The sequence below is a fragment of the Vipera ursinii genome (assembly GCF_947247035.1).
Source record: "Vipera ursinii genome assembly, chromosome: 1".
NCBI lineage: Eukaryota > Metazoa > Chordata > Lepidosauria > Squamata > Viperidae > Vipera > Vipera ursinii.
This window is the reverse complement of record NC_139512.1, coordinates 114,027,711-114,050,255: the sequence shown is the minus strand read 5'-3', so window position 1 is coordinate 114,050,255 and position 22,545 is coordinate 114,027,711. Positions and strand designations below refer to the sequence as shown.

Genomic DNA, 22,545 nt, shown 5'->3' with positions numbered 1-22,545 from the left:
TCTCAGAGTCTGTAAAAGTGTTACTTTGCATGTCAGTATGGGCATTCCTTTCCTCAGAGAAATGGATCAATATGAGCAATCTCCCCTCTGGTTCTAATAAAGTTGTTCAGAAAAAAATATATCAAAATGGAACATTGGTGCCACCTAACAAATATTATGCTCCCTTCCATTTTCCTAGATTTATCTGTATCTCATCTCCCATTGCTCATAGAAGAGCAGAAGGCTTTAAAATGTATTGTTTTCATCTATGTTGTTGCCAGTGAAACTCACGTGTATTATCTCAAGACTTGGCATCACTTTCAGATAAGCAATGTGGTGAATTAAAAATACCCACCAGCTCATCTTCTCTCATAAGGGACCAGGTGGCATATTTGTTAAAATTGTGTTATAGAGGAAGCAAGTGAAGATTCTGTGATAAAGGTAAAGTCTGAGGAAAACGTAATAAAAAGAGAATCTAAGCCTTGAATCTCCCCTGTTCAAAGTCACTATTGCCTAGGGTTCCTGCACCAAAAAAAAAAAAAGCATTCAGAATCCTTTCTTGCAGCAGAAGTAACTGCTCTTGTGTACAGAGATAGCTTAAAAACAGCATAGGGAACAAAAAAAAATCAACCAACACTATCATAGTAGCAAAAGGTATGATAATCCTTACTGCTTTTTATTGATGCTCCAGATCTGTCAGTTGTAGCTGCTTGCCTTGGGGCAGGACCAACCATGGACATTTTAAAGCAGATTTCCTTAAATAAGTTTCATAGGGATGTTTTTTCCAAATTCTAGGAAATATGACACAATAGTTTGATGGAGAAAAAGAATGAGAAGCCAAAACCACCATCTTGATTTTCTTGAACCAACTAACCTGTCTCTGTCTAGAGATAGCGGCATGCAACTTCAGTTGGTTCAAGGGCTATACTGAGGGATGGCTGGGACATTGAGAATTGCATGCCAAAAGTGGGCAGAAACTATTATTTGAAGTTAATACCTTGGGTATCTACAAAGCTTAAGGTATTCATTTTGCTCTCCCCCCCCCAATGCAAAAGAAAATCAAGTTTTGTTTTTCTCCAATCTGGGTTGTTGGACCACAAAATAGATCTACATATGACCCCAGATTGCACTTTTTGCGCCCTTAGCTCAATAAAGATAGGGAAGAGGATCTTGCAATAATTTATCCTAAGCAAATAATTTAAGAAGTGTTATGATAATTATCGCCTGACGTTTGAAGCACTGACTCATAAACAGAAAAAACAACTTTTTCTGTTGCACTAGAGAAGAAGATCTGAATCATGGTTTTAAACAACGAAGGAGATTTTAGATGACCACTGGAAATCTCCTAAGAATACAGACCATTAGATAAGTGAGAAGACCGCTTTGGAAGGTCACATACTTTCCTCTCATGTAAGTTTTATGAGAAAGAGACCATTAATAAGGAATAAACAAGCAGCAGAATTGTTACTCAAATAAATGAGTGCACTATGATTTTGAATTTCCTTCCAGCCATATCTTTGCAAACTGAAAGAGGGTTCCTAGCCCTACTTTTGGAGCTATAGTATTCTATTTCTTTATCTTCTTAGATTTCCCACGATAGGAAAAAGCCTGGAAGCGCTGGAGGGAACACGTGGAAAAGAGACAAGGAAGACATAACCATCTGGACCTTCCATGGAACTCTGTGGGTTAAACTGTGTGACACTGCACAACAAAAGCCGCAAGCAGAAGCATCTTGTCATTTGATAGAGCACCTGACAGTAATCTGAAAATGTCATTTCAGAATTGATTCATGCAATCTTACCTATGACACATTAAAGGAGAAATTGTCTTCCAAGTATAATTTGTTTAATGGATGCTAAAAAAAAATCAACAAGTGCCATCTTGGATCACAAAACTGCTTTGCACATATATCAAGGCATCCATTTTCCATTGCAGCTTAAGTTTTGAACACAAGACATCAGTTATGGGAATATGCAGTTAAAATCACAATGTTGCTCAGTCGCCACTGCACTCATCAGGAGTTGGGGTGGGGTGGGGTGGATTGCAGCATTAGCACTGGATGTTTTATGATGAACAATTTAGACAATCCTTTTTTTTACAGAACCCTCCTGATTTGGGGTGGAAAGTAGAGAAGCTGTCAAACATATACAAAATAGTTGTGGACTTTGGCTGGGCTCACTTTTGTTTAAATATTACAAGCAGGATATGCTAAATTTGTGATGGTGATAGTGTCACCTGCTGATTTTAATACATTCTGTGTTAAGTGGGTTAACCAGAAATTAGCAACAGTGATTTATTTTCAGAGTACCTCCATCTCTGCTTCGACACACTTGTCTTCTATCTTTCTATGCTAACTAGAATACCTAGAAAACTGACGTTTTTCTATTTTTTTTCCTGATAATTTTTTTTAATTACATTTATATCCCACCCTTCTCCGAAGACTCAGGGCGGCTTACAAGCTTAGCAGTAGCCTTCATTCTATGTATATGCCTGCTTATTAGGGCTTTCAACCCCCCCCCCCAGCGGCATTATTACAAAGTCAGCTTAATTGCCCCCAACAATCTGGGTCCTCATTTTACCTACCTCGGAAGGATGGAAGGCTGAGTCAACCTTGAGCCTGGTGGGATGCGAACCTGCACTAATTGCAGGCAGCTGGTGTTACTTAAGGAGGCATCAGCCCACTGCTCCACCAAGGCTCTATAATGATATCAGGAGAAAAATTAGGAGACCATAAGATGTTCTAGGATCTGGGGGAAAAACAAATCAAGATCTAAGTAACTCAAGGACAGCTAGGGTCTCTGATTAGCAAGCAGGGGTAATTTTATTATATAAAATAATATCCTGAGATGTACTTCGTGGAGGTGCATGCTTCTCTAAAAAGTCATACACTCATGAGTGATGTAAGTTGTTAATGAGGTGTTCATTACCAGGCAATCTATCTTACAATTAGTGGGAAAATGACTGGCTAATCGTATTGCTGCACGTTTGTTCCAGTGGAAGGACTCTGGTCTGGGCAAATGCCAGCCTTGGAACCAAGATGGAGAAGAAAGATGGTGCCAGTGCAGATTGAAATAGGTAGACTTCTTATGGCTGATTGGATGGAACAAGTTGTGAGGGAAAATTCAGCAGTATTTAACATGTCTCTTCACCACTGACAGATCAAAGGAATATTAGTTTCTCTCTAAGAAACTTTAGTTTGTGACATGTACTTCAAGGCTTCCAGACCTGTGGGCCATCAAAATAGCTTCCTTGCCTCTCACTGTTCTCTTTTCCCTCTGACTCCAAGCCTGGAAATCAGCTGCTCTCCTTTCTCACATGGCATAAGTTCTTGTGGATCCCTGTGAGGTTGACAATCCATTCCCTTAGAAAAACAATTTCTCTGGGGCTGAGGGAAAGAAAACACAAGTGACACATAAATGCTCTTCATACCTAGTTACAACACACACACATACACATTCAGTACTCTCTCTCTCTCTCTCTCTCTCTCTCTCTCACACACACACACACACACACACACACACACACACACACACACACACACACAATGCACCCAGAGGGTTATGGGAGCATCATGGCTCCTCTCTGCTTTGCTGAGAGGCCTGGCTAGGATAAAGGTCTAGCCATCCTTATTATTTATATTATTACTCTTACAAGTTGTATTGAATTATAATGAAGCCACCTCACTGAAACAGAGCAAGTGATCTTGCCATTCCCCCTCTCAAGTCTGTGCACCCACAGATGAGGGCTAGCTTTCTCATGGCAGGGCAGGCTACCATCCTAATGGGCCTTTGGCTGGAAGAATGCATAGGCAGTCTTGTATGGCGATCACAGATTCCTCCCATTACTTCAAGGTCCGTGCCACACCGCATACTCAATCAAACCAGGGCTGAAGAGGCCCCTTTCATTTCCCTGGGCTGAAGCCCTTGGAGAGCGGCTCTCCTCTGTTCTTGCTCTTCCTCTTGCTTGTTCTTGCTAAGCACGAAATCTGAAGGAAGGGCTAAAGCAGGAGGTTGGGTGGTCACAATGCTCCTCATAGTAGTATGTGCCGCTGAACCAGCATAAGGGGCACTAATGTCACTTTCCCGTGCCCAGAGGTTTGTTTTTTTTTTAGTACATATTTCAGGTTTACTCTCTTAGCCTCTGTTCGTCCATCCCCAAGCTTTCCTCTCACAAGGACACCTCAGTGCAGCCGCTGTGCATAAAGTCATGTCATGAGAGTGTAGCCAATAAATGCTGACTTGGTGCACTGAACCCCAGAGCGAGACCTTGGCTTCTGCCTCTCAAGCCTTCAGCTGATGCCACTGTGCCACTGCCTGGCGAGGGTGCGAAATCATATCCTTCCAGTGCTTCACTTCGCCTGGTCCACTCTTCCACGACAGGTAGATCTAATGGGGGCAGGGAAACAAATTAAACAGGACTGGTCAAAAGCCACACTGTTCATTCTTATCCCCACCTCCTCACTGAGTTGCCACTCTGTGCATCTCTTCCTCCCAAACAGGTCAGCTTTTGCACATATCTTAGTGCTTGCATAACTGTCTGGTATGAAATTTCTAGCCCAGAGTAGATGAGACAGAAGTGGCTATTGGAGCGGTCTTCAAACTTGGCCCTTTTATGACTTGTGGACTTCCACTCCCAGAATTCCTCAGCCTGGCATGCTGGCTGAGAAATTCTTGGAGTTGAAATCCACAAGTCATAAAAGGGCCAAGTTTGAAGACCCTGGTCTATTGTTTATGTGCTTGGAGATAAAGCAAGGGGGGGATCCAAATGAGGTAGCAGTTGAGAGAAACTACTTCGCCATTGCATGACACTTCTCCTCCCAGGCACAAAAAGGCCACTTTCAGATGATCAGGCTTCTCATTATTCAATGCCATTACAACAGGGCTACAGCAGGCTGTTCTGACTATTTGACATTACCTAGATGTTACTGCTTTGCTTCCCTGCCAGTGTGTGCTATTCACAGGGAACTGGCAACCAAAATTTGCTGCCTTTCTGATTTGGGGTACTTGTCAAGATTTCTTGTGACCCCCTTTCCCCTTCCTGATTTCCTGCTACCTGGCTGGAATCAATTTGCTTAAATGTTGCAAGGGCATCCAATCTGGGATGGGCAGATGTCTGTTACTGAAAATCAGATGAGAAAAAAAAAATACTATAGGGAGGAAAGCAGAGAGAATCTGAACATTAAAATTAGAGCTTCCTACCACCAGTATTGCAGGGGTATTGCAGGGCTGGATTAGGGCCAACTGACACCCTATGCAGAGCCCAACAATGGGACCCCTTGATGGAAGCAAAATTCTCATACTAAGTTATGGAAACAAATGCGGTCTCTGATGACACCTTCAAACCAACTCTTTAAATTTTAGTCACTCACCATGACAAAGAAAACGATTTTTTAACAATGTAAACGATGTTATTTATTATTATTTTTTTATATTGCTTTAACTATTTTATAATTTTAGAATTGTAAGTTGCCCAGAGTCACTCGGTTAAGATGGGCAAGTATAGAAATTGAATAAATAAAATAAAGTTGAGCATTCCAGTCAAGGACCATTGCAAAAGTGACTGTAGTTAGGTGTAGCACTATGGATAGAAGGAAGAACTCTATGGTGCCCTCCTTCCCTTGGTGTCCTAACCACATGCTTATTTTGCTTAAAGGAATCCTTTATTCCCAAGGAGGCAGAATATCAGCCTTTCAAGGTAGGTCAGGTCAATAAACAAGACCCTGCAGAGATTCTAGGAATGCTATTTTATGGATGTAGGCTAGAACTACGGAATCTTGAAAGCTTGTCTAAGTTTCTTTCTCTATCCCATCATATACTAAGCAAAATCAAGATGGATATTTTTTCAGTTATTTTTCTCCTTTCTGTCTCTTGATTGTTCAACCTGCCCTTTAACAGGTGGTTTCCCCCTCAGTCCCAAACACTGCCCAAATGCTTCTTTCACATAATAATAATAATAATAATAATAATAATAATAATAATAATAATAATAATAATAATAATAATAATAATAATAATAAAAGTTGGAAGGGACCTTGGAGGTCATCTAGTCCAACCCCCTGCTCAGGCAGGAAACCCTATACCATTTCAGGCAAATGGCTGTCCAGTCTCTTCTTAAAAACCTCCAGTGTTGGAGCATTCACCACCTCTGGAGGCAGGTTGTTCCACTGGTTAATTGTTCTAACTGTCAGGAAGTTCCTCCTTAGTTCTAGGTTGCTTCTCTCCTTGACTAGTTTCCATCCGTTGCTTCTTGTCCTGATTTCAGGTGCTTTGGAGAATAGCTTGACTCTCTCTTCTTTGTGGCAGCCCCTGAGATGTTGGAACAAGGTCTCCAAGGTCAGCTGCACATATGCCTTTACCCAGCGACATGATTAAAATACAATCATGCATTGGAATGGAACTTGTGTATAATGTGGAAATGCAAATATCAGCACGGTCAAGGCTTATCTATAGTAAGAATTCCTCTTGGAGTAGGAGGGTGCTGTCCTATGGTATGGAGAAGTAGAACACAGAAGAATGGAGCTCTGGAGAGACAGAGTTAATTTTCCCGCAACCGAGCAATGTCTGAGAGGTCCCCAGACTAACTGATGGATATTTCATGCTCTCAAATGTGCAAGATGGGATACTGAGGCTTGTTTCTGACAAATCATCATAAAAGCAGATAAAGAATAAGAGAAGTAGGCAAAGAAAGAACAGATTCTGCTTTTCTTTTACCCTTAATAAGTTTGTTACTTCACACAAGCAATTTAAAGGGTAAGGGTGTTTTTTTTTGGTTTGTGTGGTTATTTTTTGTTTTTTTGTAAAATTGTGATTTGCCTTTTTAAGCAATGATTATATTTCAACTGCGTGAAGATCTTTTGTTTGGTTGATAATAAACTAAATATAGTCAGAAGCACCATTTATTGTGATGCACAGGATTGCACCTGGGCTATGTAAATCTGGTTTAAGATATGATCAGGGGATTATTTAGTCTGGTTTTCTATATTTTATGATGCATTGTTAGCTAAAGCATTAGTTCATCTGGACGTATATAACAGAAATATGCTGAAAGCATTCCCAGAGAATCCAATACAAATGGTTCTTTCGTATAGGACCAAAATGGCTGTTTTCATATGCACCTATATTTCAAAACATAGTAACAGGAATAACTTTTTTCTTTTTCTTTTTTCTTTTAATTGGGTAAAATCTCTGTTATACTGTTGTAAAACTTGAATGATACATTATATTATTTCAATACAGTTTAGTTAACTTAAATCATTACTTTTTCTTTTTTTAAAAAAGAGAGAGAAGTATTATATCAATGTTATGATATAAAATGTCAGTGTTAATGAGCATAAGATTATTTGGCTTTTTCATCCGAAACTGAACACACCATTAAAAAGCTGCTCCTGATTGCATCACAGTATTTGTTGTACAATACAATAAATTTCTGTCTTGAGTTGATTACTTAGCATTAAGATCTCTATTGTATTGTTACTTAAGATCTCTATTGCATGTTGAAGGGGGAAAAAGGAGGGGAAATGAACAAAGCAAATTTGATAGCAATCGAAATACAAAGGAAGAGGAAGAGAAAAAGAAGATTATCTGGCTTCTAACTTCCCTCTCTTATGTTTTTGCTAATTTACAATATTTATAAGCATTTAGACCCTTCAAAAGCCAACTATGTGTTTATGCCTGCCATTCTTACTTAAAATTGGTTAAGCTTCTGGTGTGAATACATACTATTAATTTTGCCACTGTTGCATGTTCTCAAGTTAAGTTCCCAATCAGATATTGTCAGGATTGTAGCTTTCTTCCAGCATTAGACTAAATGTATTCCTGCTGCTGTGAGCGTGAATCTAATTAAATTTGATGTTTCTTATTTATGTACTGTATTTTTTTTGGGGGGGGGATTATACCTACTGAGATAAAATGGAGTTCTTACATTTAAATTCCAAAGTATTCTGCACTGTGGTTTCCTGGAATTCTTTACCTAGGGGGAATTGCCATCTGGTGAAACCATGGAAAAGGCCCTTTTTGGTGGTGGTCCCTTTTTTTATGGAAAATTGTTCCCGTGAGGTATGCTTGGCCCCTAACCTGCCGCTTTTCCAAAAGGTCCTAAAAACATGTTTTTACAGATGCAGCCAATCAAGTGACTGATTTAATTATGTTGTTGCTGCCATGGGGGCAGAGGGGCAAGGGATGGTTTTTTAATGGGTTTTATTATATGGTAAGGTTTTTAATTTTTGTAAGCCACCTGGAGTCACCTATGTGTGAGTTGGGTGGCTACATAAATGTCATAAATAAATAAATAAATAAATAAATAAATAAATAAATAAATAAATAAATAAATAAATAAATAAATAAATAAATAAATAATGCCTTAAGAACAAATGCATATGAAGCCAAAATTGAGAAGATAGCAACAGAGTGCAGTGCCATCTCTGCAGAGAAGCTGAAGAAACAGTGGACCACCTAGTTAGCTGGCACAAGAAGGTCACTCAGACTGACTACAAGCAATGACATGGCAAAGTAGCAACAATGATGCATTGGAAGAGTTGCAGGAAATACCATTTGCATGCAAGCAAGAACCGATGGATCCATAAATAGAGAAAATAATAAAGAATGAAGAAGCTAAAATGCTCTGGGACTTTAAAATTCAAACAGACAGGTACCTGCCACATAACACCTCAGACTTAACAATTGTTAATAAGAAAGACAAAAAAGTAGATAGTGGATGTGGCAGACCCTGGAGAGAGCAAAAGAGAAGAGAAAGAACTGGAGAAGATAACAAAATACAAAAAACTTGTAAATAGAAATAGAGCAACTATGGTAATACCAATAGTAAGAGATGCTTGAGTGCAATCCCAAAACAATTAGAGCACTACTTGGGTACTATCAGCATTGACAAATTCACCATCAATCAATTGCAAAAGGCAGATTTAATCAGAACAGCTTACATTCTGTGATGATATTTGTAACACCATCAAATATCCATATCTGCCTATCCTAGGTCCTTGGGAAGGATTTGATAGGTGGACAAAATGCCAAATCCAGTCTGAACATCTGGCCAACTGTATGATAAACAATAATGCCAAATCTAGTCTAAACATCTGGCTGACCGTATTACTAATCATCATAATCTACTATGCCATATTGTTTCCTACTTGGTTTCTATCATTTCATGAAATGTATAGGAATTTTCTTGGCTATTACATTCTTGGTTTTCTGCACTTTTCTGGGAAAGGAAAACTAAATTTATAGAAGACAAGATTAATACAAAATGTGTACTGATTAGGTGCAGTTGAGTCACAGCTGATTATATTTCCAGTTGTAGGTTGACTGTTCAGAATTGTGTGATTTCATCTGGTGGGAAAGGAAAAGAATGTCTGAATGTGAATTTCCCAACAAAATATGGTAGTCATGCGAAGCAACTGTCAGTCTTCAAGGAAAAGACACAAAGATGTATTCTCTCCTTCATGAGACATCTGCAAGTAGTATCTTGAGAAGATTAGTCTGCACAGTTATAAAATGAAGACATTCAACATACAAAGTAGTTGCTAGTCATGAGTTACTTGGGCATATGATAGAATTGAATACAAAGAAATATAGGCTTGGCCATAGAAAACCGAACATCGCTTCTGATAGATCAAATAAGTTTGATAGCCAGCGGGTCTGACATTTAAAGAAGCACATTTCTTAATAAAATTCTAACCTTAGTAATACATTTTAGAGAACTCCATGTTATCTGAATACATTATTGAACACATCCAATGAATACATAGAAATATATGAATGATATGAAATATAAATATATGAAAGTCAATGTGTGGTCCTCAGTGGAACTACAACTACACAGAGGGAAGTATCCAGTGGGGTACCTCAAGGTTCTGCCTTGGGTTCAGTGCTCTCCAACATCTTCATAAATGACCTAGATGAGGGGATTGAAGAGGCACTCATCAAATGTACAGACAACACCGAGCTGTAGTGTATGTGTTTGTGTAATTGTGAACACTTTGGAAGATAGACTCACGATTCAGAAGGATCTTGACAGACCTGAGCATTGGATCCTATTCAATAAATGCAGTTCAGTGTTAAGAAAGTAAAGTCCTGCACTTAGGCAGGAAAACCCAAGCACAGTTACAAAGGTGTCAGAGTTAGTTTACATGGCAAAGCTAAGAAGTGTTAATCCCTGTACCTGGCTCGATAGTAGTAACTATAAGAGGGATCTAGGTGTTCTAGTGGATCACCACTTAAGCATGAGCTAGCAGTGTGCTGCAGCTGCCAAAAATCCAATGCAGTTCTAGGCTGCATCAACAGAGGGATAGCTTCGCAATCACAAGAAGTGATAGTACTGTTCTATACCATACTAGTAAGATCATACTTGGAATATTGCATACAGTTCTGGTTACCACGATACAGAAAAGATGATGAAGCCCTAGAAAGAGTGCAGAGAAAAGCAACAAAGATGATAAGGTGTTTGGAGGCTAAACTCTATGAGGAATGCCTGTGGGAACATTTAGCCTAATGAAGAGAAGGAGTGACATGATAGCCATCTTCTAATACTTGAACAACTGTCACGGGGAAGAAGGTGTTGATTTATTCTCCAAAGCACTTGAGGACAGGATAAGAAGCAATGGGTGGAACCTTGTCAGAGGGACACCCAACCTGAAACTAAGGAGACATTTCTTAACAGTGAGAACAATTAGTAAATGAAACAGTTTGCCCCCCCCCATAGTTGTGGGTGCTCCTCTTCTGGAGGTTCTTAAGAAAAGACTGGAGAACCATTTATTTGGAATGGAATAATGACTCTTGTCTTGGACAGGGACTTGGACTAGAAAACCTTAACGGTCCTTTCCATCCCTATGACTCTATTTCTATTATTAATCACTACAGGCCTATTGAAAAACGTGAGTTTCTACAGACCAGTATTTCCTAAACTGGTGGTTTCCCAATGTGTTGGACCGCAACACCGTCTCCCATAGTATCATGACCATTTTGGTTGTAAATGATGGGCATATGGGGGGGAGGGGACACTAATTTAAGAAATATAAATTCTGGATGGGTGGTAGCAAGAACCAAATATGTGATACAAACTCATCAGACAAATGCTACAACATATGTATTTGTATTAAAAGTCAGGCTATAAATATGTAATGATAACACAGGCATTGTGATGTAACCACGTACATGTTATCATTTTGGCATCACTGCTGCAGACAAAACAGAACTCAGAAATATAACTCCAGTTCTTACTCCCAGGTAACTGCCCTGGGTTTCACATCTTCAGTATGAAATTAACCTGTTGTCCTGTTGGCTGGAATTTTTCACCCACACCAGCTACCACTCAGCTTTTGTTTCTCTTTTGTTGCACAAATGTGTTGGAGGTGTCAGAGTTAGTTTACATGGCAAAGCTAAGAAGTGTTAATCCCTGTGGTAGATTTAGTTATTTTTATCAACTGGGTTTCTATAACTGCTGCATGGAGGATGTGTGTGTCATCTTCTCCCCCACAATGACAGCCAAGATCTGTCTTCCAGAATCACTAATGTAGCTTTCTGACTCTCACTCAAAGCCATGTGATTTCATAACTTCACTGGAGGTTGACAATAGTAATTATTCAGTCACTCATTATTATCACATAGTTTCAGCAGAGGCTGAGGCAGCTGAGCTATTCTAATACTCGAATTGCGTAGGTTTTGCTTTTAGTTGATCTTGACATTTTATTCCATTTTATTTTTATTTTATTTTTTTATTTATTTTAATTCCATTTATATCCCGCCCTTCTCCGAAGACTCAGGGCAGCTTAGAAGCTTAGCAGTAGCCTTCATTCTATGCATATGCCTGCTTATTAGGGCTTTCATACACCCCCCAAGCGGCATTATTACAAAGTCAGCTTAATTGCCCCCAACAATCTGGGTCCTCATTTTACCTACCTCGGAAGGATGGAAGGCTGAGTCAACCTTGAGCCTGGTGGGTTTAGTGACCGTGGGTTTCATAACTGAAACTTAGCTTTAACTTTGCTCAGAATCTCTCCCTAACTAATCAGAACCTGAATGAAATCCCTTCTTTTCCTACATTTCCCCAATACCTTTGGAAGTATTTGGGAAGATTGTTAAGAATCTTAACAATGCTTAAAGCATTGCCCTGCAGAAAATTAGAACAGAGCACGGTCATTGTTTTCCAAGCCTGACACCCAAGCCTTCTTGTGGAGTTGATTTCCTGGTCTGGTCTGACAGTTAGCTGGTTTTCTACTTACTGCAATTCCAAAGAAAAGCAACCCATGAAAGCCAAGAATCGGTATCCTGTGTCTGCTTTCCTTCCTCAGGAAATTGGATTCTCTACAGCAGGGGTGTCAAACTCAATTTCATTGAGGGCCGCATCAGCATTACGGTTGCCCTCAGGGGGCCGGGTGGGTATGGCCTACTGGGTGGGTATGGCTAGAGTGCATATGGCCTACTGGGTGGGCATGGCCAGCTCTATATCGTTCGTATCAAGGGTGCCTATGGGGGCCTGGGCAGGAATGGGACAGATCTGAGGGTCTCTGGCAGAAGGAGGGTCTCTGGGCCAGGGCCAAGGCCGTGGGGGCCGTTCCCTCACTGTTTCCAGGATGGCTTTGCGGGCCACATGAAACCACTTTGCTGGCCAGATCCGCCCCAGGGCCTTGTGTTTGACATGTCTGCTCTACAGAGACTTTAGGGGTCTTGAGCAAAGCTAATCACTAATTTCTTAAGGACCAGATCAAGCTTGCATTACCTGTACAATTTTGTTATGCTTAAATTGTCATCTTACTGATGTTGAGTTCATGTTATGTTGATTTTAATTTGATATACATGCCATTTATTTTAATATCATGTCGTATTATGGAACAGTTTTCTCTCTGTGGCACAAATCAAACATCAACATTAGGATGTCAATTTATTATTATTATTCACTAATGAGAACAGAATTGTAGATATTTAATGTAAATCAGATTTAAAGCTAATTAATTTAAAGTGCTGTAAATAAGCTTGCATTTTAAAACAAGAAGTCAGCTCTTCAGCTATTAAAATTTTCCATTTAATATTTCCTGAAGTTCATTAAGCTAAATAGTTGTACAATATATCATTGAATTGCAAAATGTCAAAGGATAATTGACCTTGTTGAAAAAAATAGTACAAAATGGCATTGGGTAAGGAAGCATGACATATAATTTTGTGATTGCTTTGCCAAGCATCTAGCTTGCATTATACTACTATCCTATACTATAAATTATAAGTGTTGGATGGATCCACTTGACTAATATTTTCCACAAATTGCTTTAAAGCAGAAGTCGCAATATAACACTAGTTAGTAGAATCACTGTGCACAGATTCAAATGAGAATATTGAACTGTTGTAGCAGAAATTGCTGGACATGCCAAGGAACTGTGCTAACACGTTGGTTCCAATTTGCTCTTAATATTGTCTCAATACCCAGCTGTGATATTAAAACCTGAACTTGTTGGCAGCACATACATTGTTTGCACATAGAATGCCCAAAGATTTATATCTAGTTAATTGTTAATTTAAGATTTTTGCTAGAGACTCAGATTGGAGACTCAGATTCAAGTTTATCCTAAGTAAATATTCTCTACTCCAGAAGGATGAGGACTGCAGGAATATTTTGAGGCAAATCAAGATATATTTAGTACAAATCTCCTACTGTGCTATTCTTGTAGACATTTGAAACACAGAATTTAAAGTAGGACAAGCTGCAAACACTACATGTGCCGGCAAGGGCAGAAGCTATGTCTGGATATAGTAGAATTTGCTTTCTTTTTATCACATCCCACTTCAATTGTTTGTAATGGAGACAGAATTTAGTTACCTAGCCTCCAGACTGGTGTTGTGAAAGACTCAAGGTTTTCTAAGAGGACAAATGATTGGATCCAAATCTGTCTTGTATTGCTCCTGACCAACCCATGAATTATTCCAGGGTCTTCTGCTGGTTTCTATTGCTAGGAACAGTAGACAGGACAAAAGTGGTAGGCAGAACAGCCCTAGAACTAATGGACCAATCTACCCCATCTGTTCTTTTCTGAAATGCTGCTCAAGGGAGTTAGGATTGCTCTGAATATTAAACTACAACTGAATATTTTGGAGAGAAAGTTAGGGTCAAAATGAGAGCTGGAAGCCTTTGGGAGTCAAAACTGAGCTGATCCTCAGTCAAAGGGATAACTTACCTTTCCAATGACATCATTCCGGCTCAATTTGTCCTTATCCATGACCGTAATGATTATGGTGGTCTCCCTCAGCTTCTCTGTCGGGATGTCAAACATGAAGGATTCATTGAACACGGGGTTCAGGCATCGCTTCATCACCACTGTCTTCTTCTTTTCCACCCGCTTATCTTTGTACATCAGCCACACCTTCACATAGGGATCTGATGCAAGAAAAATGGACATAATTGCCAGAATTTAACGGAGGAAACAGTGTAAGTAGAAGGAACATGCCAGTACTTAGGCATCACTCTTTCTAAAGCTGCTAACAGTCATTTGTTTCTTACAGTGTGATGCACTTGAACGAAATTTGAAAGAACAAGTCTCAGTTTTATTTATATAAAAAGGTCCAGTCGTAAATTTAAGTTCTACATAGGAAAATGAATGGGTGTTTATTCCATTGGTAGCCTGTGGACCATGAATATACTATGTATGTAGTTCCTTAAAGCAGCCCTGCCATTGCCAAGGATGTCCATATAATCCCAGAAAAGACACAGCTACTTTAAAGACTTGCAAAAAAGTGTTATATTCAAGTTTCTGAATACTTTGTACCATTTAAAAAAAATCAAATCTGAGATACTGCGTAGCAACCAGACGCTATATTTCATTTCCAGGAAGTTATTTATACATGTGGCTTTTGGCCATTCTTTTGTAGACTGGAAAGCCAAAGACAGCCTTGTCCATTTTCCCCACTTGATCAACTTTGTTTATGCATGGGGATATGCAGCCATCAACCCACCACTCAATGTCACACTGAGCTCTTAAAACTCAAATGGTTACCTACCTCCGATATACATGGACATTTTTCCAGCCTTTTTTAAAAATAATTAGTTAATTTTGGCATTTCCAATTTACAATTCATCCTAAAATGGTGCACAATAAGTTATGCTATTGTTCCAAATATTGAGGACACACACAGGCACACAGAGACACAACCGTTAATCTATAAAAACCAACCAACCAAAATCACACTGCTGAAATTTGACCATTTTGCCACCAAATTTCAGCCGCAATCATAAGTCCAATATATGGCTGATTAAGTTGCTGATTCCTGCAGTGAAAGATTTTGTCCAAAATTCCCACGATTCCTTTACCATCCTAAAGAAATTTAGGAAAGAAATGTTCCTCCCACATGTGGACAGAAAAGAAAATTACTAGAATTCATGAATGATTTTAAAATTTCACTGTATTAGAAACTACTTTTCTGTTCTTTTGTGATATTTCTTGTGGAAGGCTGACATTTGAATTGAATTGAACATTATTAGGAAATTAAAAGAAATACATTTGAATGTATCCTTTCATCCATGAGCCAACAAAACTCCTTGCAAAGATGGAGCTATGCATATATCATGGGAAACGTTCTTTGTTGTTCCCATTGAAGGCTCTGAAAGGTTTATATCCACCCTTCCCCTCATAAAAGTAAAAATACTATACAGAGACTACCCTAGTAGTTTCCCCACAATACAGTAATAAGACATAATCCAACTGAAGTTTCAGCAAGAAAGGCACACCATGCACCCTCGGACAATGCCCTGGGACCTATTTTTCCCTTTAAATTATAGAAACTGAACTAAAATTCAGCTTCTCTTTTCAGCCCTTTAAAGGACTCTTCAGCTTTATGGCACCTGTTGTTTTAGGAAGACTTTTGTCCATGTAAGTGGAATACCGCCTTGGTAATGGTTAGTATTTCTCCTCTTAGACACAGAATCCTGGATGAGGTAAGGCTGCATCATCTCTGTCAACCGGTGATGTAAAACATAAATAACACCCAGTTCTTGCATCCCAGCTAGAGGAAAAAGGTCTGATCATCAAAGACATTCTGATACTTCACAGATTTCTACCAGATTTACCATAAACATAAGTGCCCAAGCTTCTAAGGAAAAGGTTAATTTGTGGGTGACTTTTGACTTGAGATTATTTCCTACTGTTCTGGAATTCAATACCTGATGTTCCCCCAATATCCATGGCTTTAAGATTCCGAGCTTTGATAATATTCACAGCAATGGAGTTAGCAGAAGGATTGTAGCAAAGGGACAGAAGTAGTTCTCCTCGGCTTCCCTGGAAAAATGAACAAAGATGAGAAAATCTTGTCTGATGTTTGACATCACTGATGCCCCTCCTAAAGCTTCACTGTGCTCGGAACTGAAGTCTTCTGAGCATGCCTCTGGATTTGGTCTGTTCATTCTATACAGAATACAGCCCCCTTCTTAAATTAGGGAGTACATAACTTTCATCAAATCAACAGCCACAGCATGCTGTGTGGCCTAATGAAAACTGCATTCCTACAGCAAACAAAGCAAGGGTTGAAGGGTTGAAACAAGTGTTTTGAGTACAGGTAGTCCTTGACTTATGACCATAATGGAGCCTGCCCATCACAACTGTAAACTGTGACAGTCAAAAAGCAGGTTACCCACATGGCCAACCTGATTTTACAACCTTTTGGTGGTGATTTTGCAACCACTAAGTGAATACTGGGATTGTTAAGCGAATGCTGTGATCATTAAGCAAAACCATTTGACTGGTTTTGTGGAAAACTGGAAGTAAATGCCAGTTTTTGGCAAAAATGTAGTCACATGACTTTGGGACATTGCAAATGGTCGTAAATGTGGTCCGGCTGCTGAGTGCACAGAGTGCATTCATGTGACTGTGGGGGTGGGGGACACTGGAATTTCAGAACTGGGTTGTAAATAAATCTGGGGGTGGGGTCTGATGTAACTTCAAATGGTTGTTAAGTCTTAAGTGACTATCTATATAGTGGCGACTATTTCTATCTGCTAGTCTTAAGGCTCTCTTTTCTCCCTTTGGCCCTTTTGCAGTGCAGAAATTGGGCCAAAGGCACTTATGAAAGGACCTACAGGGGCACAAAAGGATGTTGGTAAGATGTTTGCAGCTTTTGAGGTGCTATATTTGTACCTTTGTACTAAGTGGTAAAAAATATTTGCCTGGCATTGGCTGAAATAATTATTTGTATTCATGTTAATCGAAGACAACAATACTTATGGCTGGTAGCCGTGTTCTGGAGTGCCAGTTTGGATTACAACAGGATAGTATAAATAAGCATGGGAATTCCAAAAGGAGGCAGAATTAATAATTTTGCTTTTGGATTGAGTAAATTGGAAAAAAAGACTGCTTTTTAAGAGAATTTGTTATAGTCTTTTTTATAGTAAAGGAATGCCTTCTCTATCACGTACAGTATAGTTGCTTGATTGTAGCAATACCATTCAGTGAGAAAGACTCCCCTTGTTACGATTGTGATGCCGATATGCAAGCTATTAAACATATTGTACCAGATTGCCTGTGACGTGCATTCTCTGGTTCCCTAGAAGATCTGCGTCAACCAACTCCAGAGGCGATTGCCTGGATAGCTGAATTGGACATCCAGTTATGAAGCCACTGCTGTACCCCCCTGTAGAAGTTTTACTTATAATTATGTGGACTGTGTATATATGTTTACTTCCGTTTTGTCATATTCTCATCATAGGCTACATAATAATATTTCAGTGAATATAACAAGCAAACTTCATATACTGTGCTTTGTGCTGCTGACAAATAATCAGTATATTTAGAAGCATTACAGGTGGGTGTTAGGGTTAGTGGCTTCTCTCACTCACTGTATCAGCCTTACATGGTATCTACCACCATACTTGACATCTTGCTGGTATTATGCCCTTATAAAGGTAAAGGTTCCCCCGCACATGTGTGCTAGTCGTTTCCAACTCTAGGGGCCGGTGCTCATCTCCGTTTCAAAGCCGAAGAGCCAGCGCTTGTCCGAGGATGTCTCCGTGGTCATGTGGCCGGCATGACTAGACGCCAAAGGCGCACGGAACGCTGTTACCTTTCCACCGTAGTGGTCCCTATTTTTCTACTTGCATTTTTTACGTGCTTTCGAACTGCTAGGTTGGCAGAAGCTGGGACAAGTAACAGATGAGTATGGCATTATAAAAAGAAGCAGGAAGGATCTCATCAACAGTACTTCAGAACCTTGATATCCTCTTGCCATGCTAGGGAAAGTGTTCAAAGTTGCAAAGCAAAACTAGTATCTTACACTCCCATCACTGCAGGGCTTTAGATCTTTCCAGAAAGTCTGCATCTGAGTCAAGTCCAGTTTGTTGAGAGGAATGTTAACTTCCCCAATTGGATCATTACGACTAAACCGATCATAATCCAAGACCTGTAGATACAGCACCCGCTGAACCACTTTCTCATATGGAAAACCTGATGAAATCAAAGAGGCAGATGAGAAAGAGACAGAGAGAAATAAAGAAAACAAGAGATGAAATATAGTTAAGCAGAATAACAAGAATTTGAAATGTAAAAATGGCTTCATTTGAAGACAGTCATTCCCTTGTATGTAATGGTCTTTTCCATAGTAATGTACCAAATCAAATAAGGATAACAACAACTATACTTACAGATAATCTTGTAGCTTTGGATAACTTTTTAGTAGATTTGGATAACTTTTTAGTCTTCTAGACTTTTTTTGTCCTGTGCCTTCAGGTCTGTCTTGTCTCTGGAGTGTGCCTCTGCAATTTTCTTGGCAACAGTTCTGGAAATGTTTTACCCTTGCATTTCTTTTAGGGCTGAGAGTCAGTGACTGTCCCAAGGTCACCTAGCTGGCTTTGTGCCTAAGGCAGGACTAGAATGCCTATCTCTTGGTTTCTAGACGGCTATCTTAACCACCACACCAAACTGGCTCTCGTCTTCTAGATTAACAAATAATAATGAAGTTTTATTAATTCAACTTGATGCTTCAGGGAACTGACTGGCTGCTCTAAAAGCCAGGACAAATCCTGGCCTTCATCCATAATTTGCACTTAGATTACTAGTAAAGAATTTGATTCTTTCTGTTTCCCTGGAGAATGGTACTAAATGTAATGGAATAAGGGCACGATCTAACTTGGCAGAAGGCAAGACAATTGGATAAAGTAAAGGAGACAAAAGGTAACACAAATTGACCAGATGAAACAGGTGGACCATGGTATGACTTGAGAGAATGTGATAGATCAATGATTTAGAGCTGTACTCCTCAACTTGACATCCTTCAGTACATTGGAATTCAAATCCCGTAATACTTAAATGCTATTATATGTACAACAATTGCATGCTTATGCCTTCAGTACATGCAAAATTCCATATTTAAAATATTAAAGAAGCTTTTTTGTTTTAGCCTTTAGTAGGAGTGGTCAATACCAATGCTTTTTTGTTGTGATGTAAAAAACTGTTGTCATGGACCACTACATCAATGCCGCACTCTTTACAGCTATAGGGCACAAAAATGGTATCCTTATTACGTTGGGGAGAATGAGAACAATCTCACACAGAATCTCCCTACTGGTATTTGCATTACTTTAAACTCAGATCTGGAGCTTCATGCTCCCTCAGCTTCATCTGTTTGGTAGCCAATATCCAGTTCAACAATCATGTGCTTGAAGTAATAAAAAAGCAGGCTTTCATTTTACCTCAATGAACTCTGAACAGTTTATGAACAGTCTGTTTTTTTCCACAGCTGTGAAGACTTACCTTATCTTGTCTCCTGGCCTCTGGGTTTCAGCTAATGGAATTCTGTTCATGGGCTCTTAAAAGGGGAGGGGAGCTTGACTGTTTCACAAGCCTTCTTTCACAACAACTGCTCAGGTTTTTTTCCCTCCATTTAGCTAGTCAAATACACATTATCACGATGATTGTATTTTAAAACATTGATGGCATTTATTTAAGCTGTACCGTATTTGAATTTCTTGCTAATCCTTGAAAATATACCCAAGTACATAGCAGGCAAGGCAAAGGGAGCTACAGTGGAGTCTAATTTTTGTTGCTCCAAAACCATCCACCCAGTCATCTGCTCACCAAAAATCTTCAGCATTTTGTCGCGGTGCCAACATGTAGGCATTGTTTAGAATGTACCATTTCTTTTCCTCCACTAGAACAACATTCAGCTATTGTTATAACGCTACTGGGAAGAGCGCCTGATTAAAAAAAATTGCTTGCATGCTATTTTTTCACCATCAATGGTAGTCATAGGCTTTTAATAGCAACAAAGGAAAGGGACTTTGGCAGCACTACAGCTCCTCCTTTCAGTAACTGTTATAACATTTTTGTAAATGGCAGACAACACACCCAACGTGTTCCTGAAGTGAAGTTGGAAATTGGGACTAGCAATGCAGTTTTGGAATTTACTACCAAGAGATGTGAATCCTGGTTACCAGTTTGGTTGTCTTCAAAAAAGTGTTGGACCAATTCAGGGAAGTCATGGGATCAATAGCTATTAGTTTTGATAGCAATAGGACTGTCTCTAAAGACCTTCTGCCGGGAGACTAGTGGGCTTCCTTGTGTGATTGGTTGATTACATTGAGAATGGATTGCTGGAAAAGAGGGGCCAGGGGTCTGATCCACCGTGGCAATGCTTATGTTTTTTCTTTTCTTCAGCAAACATATTCATGGTTTTCCACTCTCCCATGCTACAACTCTAATATTAGTAGAGACAAAAGGAGGTGGATTGTAGTGTGGGTGTGTACACGCTAAAGCCTTCAAACATGTTCTTCAGAAATATTTACACTAGCTTCGTGAAAAAAGGCAAGAAGGGTGATGAACATTGTTCACCCTTTCTTCCTGTCCCATCTGGAGAAGAGTGGCAACTCCCCAAAACGTCAAAATGTTCAACTTCGAAACATTCCTTCTAGGACAAAAGGATCACCACAGTTAATCAGTCCTCCTGTAACACACCAACTTTTTCTGTTCACAAACAAGTTTCCTGCCTGTCAGCAGTTTTCTTTCAACTATGCTGCTTGTCTTTAAGTTCAGGAAATGAAGACCACTACCAGGCTTGAGAGACTGAAAACCTAACCATGAGACAGATTTATTTAGCAAAGCCTCGACTTCAGTAATCAGAATCTTAGACCTTCTTACCTACCTTCAAAAAGAAAAGTCTCATTCCAATGTGGATTTAAGTTCTTCCTTTTCACCTTTGTCTCCAGTTTATGCTTTTTATCTGGCAGGAGATAGATTTTGACAAAAGGGTCACTTGTGCCACTGAAATCCTTGGCTGGCAGCTCCTGACCTTTCAGTATTTTGACAGTGAGAGTCGATTCCTGGAAATTATAGCCAACACTAAATTGGATGCGGCCCAGATTCTCTCGGCTGGAGCTGTCATGTCCCTCATCATCCTCAGATCCAGGGGAAAGCTATAGTGCAAGAGAATGGGAGAAAGACATAGCTGTGAGGGTCTGGTATGTGATGTTTATCTTCTGTATCCAATTAAGTTTTAACACAAGAACCCTCAGAGGTATTTGCTCTGCTAGCTAATAGAGATCTAGGTTAAACATGAGCAATTGATAAGAACATATTTGTCATGGTTTATCACCTTTAATAAGGTAACGATAACGTTATGCTTTATATTTTATTACTCCAAAAGAACATTTTCTTTTACAGCCAGCTTCATCCTAGCTCTCTCCCAGTCAATGACTCTGAAAAAGAGAAGAAATTCCTGCAGCTCTTTGATTCTGAGAGTTTGAGACATTTCCAAGCTGTCTGATGTCCTTAGGTGAGAAACAACACTAAAAAAACAACAACCCCTCCAAGTATAAGCAGTGTTGAAAGGAAAGAGCATTGGGAAATAAATACATAAAGGAGATACTGTTAACATAAGCTTTATTTAATCACCGACTTAACTGGGAGTAAGCCTCGGGGACAGGAAATATTCTATTAAGAACAGTGTAACTTGGGTAGTCATTAGTAGGGTGTGAAGTTGAAAAGCTCAAAAAGACTTTGTCCCACTGTCAGCAGCTACTGTTCCAGCCTCCTGGTGAAGTGACTCACTTTTCACCTCCCGTATCATTCATGACTTCACTATAAGTCCCAGAGGTTGGGTCAAGAACAGGAAGGGCTTCTCCATTTACCTACAGTATTTTCAGTTTGATCTGATTTATTTTGAGTTTGCAATTTCCCATGGTGCATGAATTGCCAAAATAATAATAAACAAATAATTGTGTAGCACAGCTATCTCTCATAACACACAAACAGATGGTGGTGCTGTTTCCCCTGCTTATTATTCACTGATGCAGACAAATAATTTTGGAACTTTGACTGAAAGGTTTTAGCTGTCCATTGTGCATTAGTTTCAATGACTCAATGAGCTAAGATTATCTTTTCCCTACCTGCTGAGATTCCATGTTTTGCAACTGTTTTTACATTGCCTGTAATTAAAATGTCAATCAATAAAAATATAAACCCATTGATGAATCCTGATCAGAGGAAATGTTCTGAACATGTGCCTGGAATTAAGGAGAAACTTCTTAACAGTGAGGACAATTAACCATTGGAACAGATAGCCATCAGAAGTTGTGGGTGCTTCATCACTG

General features: G+C 39.4%; 1 protein-coding gene across 1 annotated transcript in view; it reads right to left on the bottom strand.

The window, feature by feature from the left end:
- Window positions 1-4,204: 4,204 nt before the first annotated feature.
- Window positions 4,205-22,545, bottom strand: part of SYT7 (synaptotagmin 7) — a 261,982-nt gene continuing 243,641 nt past the window's right edge. Inside the window, exons 9-13 of the mRNA XM_083348320.1 lie at window positions 21,099-21,369; window positions 18,237-18,406; window positions 16,135-16,249; window positions 14,156-14,355; window positions 4,205-4,364 (exon numbers count right to left, since the gene is read on the bottom strand). Of these exons, the coding sequence (XP_083204446.1) occupies window positions 4,260-4,364; window positions 14,156-14,355; window positions 16,135-16,249; window positions 18,237-18,406; window positions 21,099-21,369 (861 nt within the window). The 3' untranslated portion in view covers window positions 4,205-4,259. The remainder of the gene's footprint in view (window positions 4,365-14,155; window positions 14,356-16,134; window positions 16,250-18,236; window positions 18,407-21,098; window positions 21,370-22,545) is intronic.